At 39.7% G+C, this 9157-nt stretch overlaps 1 protein-coding gene across 1 annotated transcript in view; it reads right to left on the bottom strand.

Moving 5' to 3' along the window:
• MAST2 (microtubule associated serine/threonine kinase 2) overlaps positions 1–9157 on the bottom strand; it is a 102864-nt gene that overhangs the window by 16630 nt on the left and 77077 nt on the right. Inside the window, exons 14-20 of the mRNA XM_009884653.1 lie at positions 9045–9130; positions 6853–7061; positions 5307–5445; positions 4757–4889; positions 3222–3387; positions 2076–2177; positions 345–467 (exon numbers count right to left, since the gene is read on the bottom strand). Of these exons, the coding sequence (XP_009882955.1) occupies positions 345–467; positions 2076–2177; positions 3222–3387; positions 4757–4889; positions 5307–5445; positions 6853–7061; positions 9045–9130 (958 nt within the window). The remainder of the gene's footprint in view (positions 1–344; positions 468–2075; positions 2178–3221; positions 3388–4756; positions 4890–5306; positions 5446–6852; positions 7062–9044; positions 9131–9157) is intronic.

The following is a 9157-nucleotide window of genomic DNA, read 5'->3' on the forward strand; positions in this document are numbered from 1 at the left end:
AGGGAAAGATAATATTCCTCAAAAACTCATGGAAGTTGCATATATCAAATGCTTTGGAAGTACTGTAATAAACCCAGCGTAACAACCGCAGCGCCACACCGCAGAGCCATGGCTGGCAGGACCACAGGCACCGTGAAAGGCCAATTGACTTCAGCAGCCACATTTTTTCATTTAAAATTCACTTGCTTTCAAAGAAACCTTACTTGGCATTCAACAGAAACTTTTTAAAGCAATTTCCATCAAGTGTTTTATTAAATTTCTAACAATGACTTCTCTATAACAATTTCAAAGATGAAATATGCACAAAAAATATGATGCTGTTTAGGCTGAATCTTTAGTCTTACTGTCAAAATAGCTTGTGTCATCCTCAGATTCCAACTGTGGGATGAATTCAGCTTTCTGCCGAAGTAATCCATTCCAGTCCAAATCCTTAAAGAACCGATGCTGTTTCACTTCAAAGGCACTACCTGAAATAAGCATCTTTTATTGCAGAGTACTTCTTTCAGCATTTGCATAACAAGAAAAACAAACCCTAAAAGTACCAAGAGCCTAAGAGAAGGTACCCAAGTACATTTAAGTCACACCTTTTCCAGGAATTTTGAGAAACAACTTATCGTTTTACCAAAGTGGTGATGCAGGATAAAATCTGAACAAGATTTCCTCCTTCCCACCTCCTCTTCCTGTTTAATGACAACACATGACTAAACTGGCTGGAAGACAGCATCTGCTGTTACATTCCACAGCAAGTTGAAAGATTAAGAACTAACTAACATCTTAATTTAAAATTTCCAAACTCTAAATACCATCTCGATCACACCTAAATAAAGAGAGCAAACTCAGAAAGGTACTTAGCATGTGCGTGGCTCCACTCTCATGAATAAACTCATCCATGTGCTTAAAACAAGGCAGGGGCTTACATATCTTTCTTAATTAGTATCTTTTGTTATTAACCTCAGAAGCTTAGCTACCCAGAAGGAAAAAACGAAGGATTATCTGTCTACTAGTATATGCATTTTTGTCCAAAAGAAATTAATATTCATAAAAGATGCTACTGTCTTTTTAAAAAAGAGAATAGCAGAAGAAAAGAGATAAAAGGTTTGCCAGTGGCACTATGTGATGCCAAGTGGAACAGCAGTCTCAGCAATACAGGTATATAAAGAAATCAAAAAAAATGGTCCATCAACTCATTTTATAAGGCAAGAAACTCTACATCTTTTCCATGACAGCAACATCTTTCAAGTACATGGATCTGAAGTAAAGAAGAACATGTGAAAGCCATCTGATATCATTATTAATTCATGATCTATTCATCACCCTTGTGTGCACATGTGTTAAGTCTGCTGAATACATGTGCCTTTTGGAATTGTTATATAGATAAGTTTTTCTTTTATCCCTAAAGTGGAGTTTCCAATTGAAAATCCAAAATTAAATCAAATCAACGAAACAGACAACCTGTGCTGTGAAGCCAGAGTGTTGCACAAATGATTTTAAAACAAGAGCGTAGCTAGAGACTATTTATGGTTATTTACTATCAGGAAATGAGAAGCGTTGACTTGTAAAACTTTAAATCTGACATTATAATACAGAAAGATTGATATACGTGTCTGACTTTGCCAAAGAGATTATCAGACTTTGTTGTATGTTTGGAGAATTCTACAGTCCAGCCCTCTAGAAACGGGAAAGTTTTCATTTATTTTATTACATCCAGGAGTTTACATCCATGTAGGGGATTAAGCCCCTAGTCAAAGAGAATTTCAAGGAAATCTGATTATACACTGTTCAAATGGAGATACTCCTCTCAAGCCTTTAATGGAACAGCACAAATTTGAGAAGTTATGTTGCCAAGCTGACGGGAGCTCCTTTCTTGTTTCCCAAACAAGACAGTCATATCTGTCTCGCTCATGTAGAATCTACACTAATTCTCAGAGCTTCATCACACAGTATTCACTGAACCCAGTATAAACTGTTTCCCAGCTCTAGATAAGCATTTTTCAACATGGGCAGGTGTGCATCACTGGCGAGGCAGCTTCTTTTCCTGCTTCTGGCTAGTTCTTTCCTATGCACGAGGTTCCTACCTGTTCCCATTCTTTCCAGGGGATTTTGGCGGAGAAGCTTAGAAATGAGGTCCTGGGCATCTGGTGGCAGTGCATCATCCCCTTCTGGCCAGGCAATTTCATCTGGGGACAAAAAGAGACTTGACATTTTCTACCAGCTTCACGACCAATTTGAATAACCATTCACATTCCTATACTGTAAAACGCAGTGTTCGCTCCTGCCCCAGAATCGTAAATACCTTGAATTCAGCAGCTTGCATACTTAATATAATTCAAGCATTGACATTTTCCAAAATGAATAAAATTCAGCGTCAGCTAGAGCTGCTGTCAATCCAAGCAGTGCTTGTGGAGAAAAAAAGCATTAAGAACTCTATTAATAAAGTATGAAATGGGACTTCCATGACAATCCATAAACAATGACACTGACAATACTGCGGCTGTATCTCGTGCCCGCACATTCCACGCTCATTACACTTGGAACAGAGAGAACAATTCACAGGTAACGATGTCATGCATCGTATTTAGTTCTTTGCTGAAATTTGCTTTTTACAAAGGACATTTGCCAAGTGTGTTAAAAATTTACTGTTTCAGAAAGCATTCCCAATAGGAAAAGTTTTCACTGGCACATTCACTGAGAGAACACAAAGCAATTGTTTCTCCAACTCCAAGGAGGAGATAGGTTTAAAAAGCCACAAGACATGAAGGTACCGAGTACAACAGTTTCGATGTGTTTTGTTTAGGATTTCCTTTTTATTCCATTTATGTAACAATTACTAATTGACTGAAACTTGCACCTACAGAAGCAATAACCAAAATCGGAGTGAATCAGACCAGTCGGTGGCTGCTCCGTTCGTATTCTACATCGTTTAAGTTAAAAGACAGAACAGAAAAAAACCCGAATGTTTTTCCCAGTCCCACAAGGATCTGCATGACTCCCATACCATGCACAATGTCAAAACTATCTAGCAAAATGTTAAGCAACTCAACAAGTTTCAATAGGTGGAATCAGATGGATGCTACTTTGACACAGAAAGATAAATATTTTGAAATTAAACCCCATTATTTTATAGCTAGTCTTTCCTGACTAAACTGTGGATCCTCAGTATTTTCAAAGTTTTACTTCACAGCACACTTTGAAACTCCTTCAGAACCAGAACAGAAACATACCACTGATCACTTGTCCAAACAGCTCTTCAGGTGTGTCCCCAAAGAAAGGAACGCAGCCGACTAGAAACTCGTACAAGATAACTCCCATGGCCCACCAGTCCACGGGCTTCCCGTAGCCCTGGCGCAGGATCACTTCTGGTGCAATGTATTCCGGAGTCCCACAGACCTCAAAAGAAACGCACAAGAAAGCAATAAACCTACAAATTGCCAAATTCACATCAAAACTTATTTTTGTCTTTCTTCCCCCCTCCACCCTCCCCGAGCTTTACAAGGATGTTATTAATGTTTTGTCAGTAATCACTTTATGCTGTGAACTACTTCCATGGAGCAAGAGTTTATATATGAGGAACACATTACCTGCACATAAATGGTATCACATACTATGAAATGTTCCTGGTGTGGACATGCCAGCTAAGTAGTGCTTTGGTGTGCGTGTAGTAAAGCATATGGGAAAAATGCATATTCTGTGTGTATAAGTCTGTCTGCTTGATGGATGTCTACTGGCACAGCTACAGCTATCAGGAACTGAGTTTTGACAAACCTCTCACTTCTCTGCGCTAGCAGAATGGAGTTTCACAGATGCAGAATTAGCAGCACAGCATGATTACACACTTCAGCATTTAAACTTGGGAGGTACAGCTGGCACAGACAACAGCTAAGGAAATCACGTTGGAAGTTCTAAGCTGCCTCGGGCTTAGAAGCAGCAACAGTAACAGAATAGTCGTAAAAAATATAACACTGCAAAGTGCAAGACCATGATCTACTGACCAAAGAGAGTTCCCGCGAGAAAAAAACATCGTTAATCAGAAGCAAAGGAATACCATAAGATGATTGTGGGTTAACACTTGGCACAGCTGACAAAGAAAATTCAGTTGCAATCCTAGCTATTTTCAGAAGAGAGAAGTATTTTTCAATCCCATTGTACAAGGCACCGGTGAGCCTGCATCCAGAACAGTATAGTTCCTGTCAACTATGCCCAGGAAATATCAACTCAAGCTGAAGGAGGTGCCTGGAAGAGCTATTCGTTCATCAAAGGAAAATCTATCTTGTTATCTAGAAGAACTTAGCTGGTTAAGCCTAGCAAAATGAAGGCTAAGGAGAAAAATGACCCTTGGTAAATATCATGGGGATAAAAATCAATGTTTAAGCCATCAGACAAAATTACAAGAAGAAACATATCGGAACTTGCCATGAACTTTCTAAGCACCAGAAGGGGGAGACTGTGGAACAACCTTCCAGCAAAATCCACGTTACATCCCAAAACCAACTTCTGTTCACACCTGCACTGCTGCCTGGGCCAGACTTTCAATATCCTAAACTAAGAGCTGAATTGCATCACTCCAAAACAAGAAGTTGAAATAACAAACAATACCAATTTATGCACAAACATGAGAATGGACTTGTATCTTTTCCTCCCATTCTACCACGCACAGCGCAGCGTCGAGGCAGAGAGAGAGTGCTACAAACTCCAATCCTATCCTGAGACAGAATCCTGCATCTGATCCCACATCAAAACACAAAATTTTTCAGCTTACCTGCTTGTCCAGGAATTCCCTGGTATCCTTCTCAATGTGTCCCTCATAAAGATTAGTTGTAAGACTCATTAACCCAATTTTAGACAGTCCAAAGTCTGTTAGTTTAATGTGACCCATGGATGTTATCAGGAGACTACAAGAAAGAGAAGCAGCAAAATAATCCAATATTCAATTAATTGTTTCCCAAAAGCAATTTAAAATTAGAAAGAGAAGAACAGAAGATAATGCTAAGCATGTTCTCAATGTTACGTCCCCATCAAACACCTTCCTGTGAAACTGAGTATCTCAGAGCAGCCAAGGCAACTAGAAATCAGACTACCTTCTGCCATAATTTCATCAGTGTAGCAACAGCTTTGAGATAACATCTGATGATGTTCTTCCCACCCTTTCGAAGTGTCTATCTGGTGCTACATCAGTAGCAAGAGATGCCATAAAATATCCCACATGTCAGATGCCACTGAAGATCTCTACTGTCTCTAGCCCCCAAGTCCTCTTGCCTCCCTGAAGAAGTGGTTCTCTCCCTCCAGCTTCTGAAGAGCTGAAGACTTACTTGTCAGGTTTTAGGTCACGGTGAACAATCCCATAATTGTGTAGGTACTCCAATGCCAGAACAGTCTCGGCAAAATACATCCTCGCCATATCAACTGGTAGGGCACCAATGTTCTTAAGAAGTGTAGCACAATCACCTCCTAGGAAAAAAGTTGCAAATATGGCACAGTGAAATGGCAAATATCAGTAGGAAAGAACAGCTACAGGTCTGCAATACTAGATTAGAGGAAGTTTCCTAAAGGCTGTCTCTCTCAAACCTGTCAGCCTGAATTCTAAAGCTCTCTACACTTTGTCGTGAGCTTCAAATAAATACTAAAATCTCAGGAAACTTGAGATCCATTTATGTTGGGCATGTTTGCTCAAGAACAGTACAGATGCCGCTTCCAAACTGTAAGCCAGCCTTGAAGAAAGGCTAGTTCATGACTGGTTGACCTCTCTCTAAGTTTCTTTGCTTTCCACCACTGAGACACATTCTGATATACAAGCTTCTTAAAATGGTAAGCAAACACCTCTACCACTACTGAGTGGTTCTCCCTACACTTGGAGAGGCAGCCATGCCTTTGGACACAGTGGTAGTCATGAGAATAGGTCTGTGGTCTCCTGATTCAAGCTTCATCAGGAACATTGGTCACACATTTCATTCAACCTTTATCTCTGCTTGCAAATAGGAATTAATATTAGAATCTGGTATGTCAATATATGTGTTTTCATTCCACTAATTTATCTGAAAGAGCTCTGATACAATAACTATAAGCTTATTTTTCATAAACGTTCAGCCAAGCAAGCCAGGCATAAGAAATCAATCCTATCCACCAGTGGAAATATATTGCTTACAATAAGATACAGTGATAAAATAAAATCAAATACTGGTCCAAAGAATAAGCAAAAGAAACAAAAAACACCCCTAGCATAAAATAGCACTGTATTTTAAAAAAGGCTGCTAAAGAGCAGAGTCTGTGTTGCTTTTAAAAAACTGCAGTTTTAAAAAACTGATGTTTTTTAACTGTCTTTTTCTAACTGTAATGCCAAGCAAACGTGCTATGGATCTAGCCATGCCATCCCATAGGAGAGCGGGAGGATTTCTTTCCAGTGAGGACTGGAAAGTTCGTGCTGACTTCTGACCCCGGCAGTTTTGTACATGTGGCTTTATGTTTCCTCAGCCCCACTGCAATCATGTTGTATTAGTCACAGGGATTCGCAAATGGAGTATCTCCTTACGCTAAACTGTATTAGCAGTAGAATGACTCATTTCTCCGGCTCAGCCCAAGCAGACCATACGCTCCTCCCTAAAGGGGCATCACAACCTCCCCTGCGACTGCGGAGCTGACAGAGCTCACTTTCCGTGAAGAAACAACTAGCACAGACATGAGATGGTCTTCCTGTTTATTGTGTTCAGAGCAGTGCACGGATCAGTGTCGCACCCAAAAGTACACACCTTATAAAATCACTTGGAGATGTCATCCTTTATGAGGAGATGCACTGCATACACACCTACACGTCCATCCTACCTAAGGTCCCTTTGCAGGTGTAGATAATGACAACCATACCTTCCACATACTCCATAACCATGCACAGGTGGCGCTTGGTCTCAAAGGAGCAGAACATGCTGACCACAAAGGGGTTCTCAGCAAACGTCAAGATATCCCTCTCCACAAAAGCCTGCTGGATCTGGTTTCTCAAAATCAGGTTCTGTTTGTTGATCTTCTTCATGGCAAAACGTTGACGGGTGGTCTTGTGCCGCACCAAATACACCGCTCTAGAAAACCACATACCAAGAGGAAAAGTTCCATTTTCAGTTCAAACTGGGTTTGTTTGTTTGTTTGGTTGGTTGTTTTTTTAAAACAGTGATGGTAACTGTTTTGGATGAATCCTGCCAGACTTATCTGTGACTCCATGAAATCCCATCTCAGTGCCAAGCTCCCCCAGAAAAGAAGGAACCACATGTTGCTTCCTTCAAAAGCTACTCTGCCTTTGTGAATTAAGCAGCATTTTCACTCATGTGACTAACAAGGAGATATTTCAGACACAAATGTCACAAGCTTCCTTAAGCATCATTGCAATAACATGTATTTTTCAACACTACAGTCACCATTTCACTTAAAAAATTGTCCAAAATGTATGGAATCAACACGATTTCTTTCCAAGCTCCATAAAATTAATTTGACGCAACACCATCACTGGGGATTTCCTTCAGTAAAGTATCTCTTACATTTCTATCATTTGCAGATCATTAGATTCCTGCACATTAATAATACAGTTTGCAAATAAAATTTTCATCCAGTTTGCCTGCCTTATTGAATCAGTACTTGTTTCCTTTTCTCTGGAGTATATTACATTTAAGATGGTACTGTGTCTTACCAGCAGCTGACTATAAAATACAACCAGTATAAAGACAGATACGAGTAACAGCAAAACTACCACCTCCCTCTCCCCTTTTTAAAAAGTTACGTTTCAATCATGGGGCCTGTGCAGAACTATGACTGAAAACGTATAAAATCTTCGTGCCTAACAATGTGCCTCTTAGACCTGCTCCCTTGTGTCTTCACTGACTGAAAAATAAGCTTACACTTTTTCCACATATAATTTTTAAAAAATGAGTTGCTGTTAACTAAGCACCCACTTCAGCAAAACACTCAAGCACACTCTCAGGTTTTGCTGTTATGACCTACTGAATATCACTGCTTTTCAGTTACAACCTAATGACTATCACTGGTAAGGATTTATGAGCTGCAAAGAGTCAGGAACTGTCTTTAAAATTCTGGATAGGTTTGCATGAGCGGTTAAAATTTTAACCGCCCGTATTCATTCTGGACTCTTCAGCGGATAATAAAATCTAATAGCATTTTCACTGTATTACTTCACACAGTAGATTTGCCCCAATGTAATTTTAGCATTTCTTTTAGTATTTCAAGCGCTCAGAAACAGCCACATATGTTACATATATAATCTGAATACACGGAAGAATGGAAAAGCATAAACTACTTCTTCCTCAATATTCTTGCTGTTTCAATGAATCATCAATAACATTTGCAACTACAGAATTTTACCCTCACTCATTTAGGCTTTAAGCAAACACAAATCACAAGACTTAACCAGACAGCATGAAAGGAAATACAGACTGCTTTGCTAAGCAATAAGGAAACGGGTGCAAAATAATTTTCTCAGACTCATGGAACTACATTTTTTTTTACTATTACTTGGGAAATGTCACAATAAACTAAGTGACAATATTTTCCCTAGAGACAATATTTAAGGAAAATTTTTTTGTCATCTCAAGCTAGGGTACTGTGTTGTCTATATGTTACCCGCCTACCATAAAGAAACAGTGCAGAAACAGTTACTGGAAAAACAGGTTTGAGGTCACAGCTAGGAAGGGCTTCAGAAAACTTGCGCCACAGAGGAATTAGGAAGACCATATTCTGTAAACTTTAACGTAATGTAGGGCAACTAATTTTCCTGAGCTGGAAGCTGTGTGTCAGTTCAGTGAAACGTAAGGTCCTCACAGCCAGGAACTGTGTCCAGGTACAGCGGCTGTTGTCTAAGAAACCCCGAGAACTTGCAAGAAATGGCATCTCCCAGAAGAATGCAGAAGACATGACAAGTGTGGAACCTCTGTAAGCAAAATTCATTTATGCTTTGGACCCAACATAAAACAGTCATTCGCCAAACTTTACTATAGCCCTTCCCTGGGTAAGGCAATAATAGTATTTTCTCGTAAAGCAAAGTCTAAAAGCCTTACCCGTAAGCACCGTTACTGATCAGTTTAATAGTTTCAAACTCTTCCTCAGACGGAGTTTTCTTTGACTGGACAGAGGCCCCACGGCTCTGGGGAAAGACAAGAAGAAAATGGAA

Source organism: Charadrius vociferus, unplaced genomic scaffold (assembly GCF_000708025.1).
Source record: "Charadrius vociferus isolate BGI_N301 unplaced genomic scaffold, ASM70802v2 scaffold163, whole genome shotgun sequence".
Taxonomy (NCBI): domain Eukaryota; kingdom Metazoa; phylum Chordata; class Aves; order Charadriiformes; family Charadriidae; genus Charadrius; species Charadrius vociferus.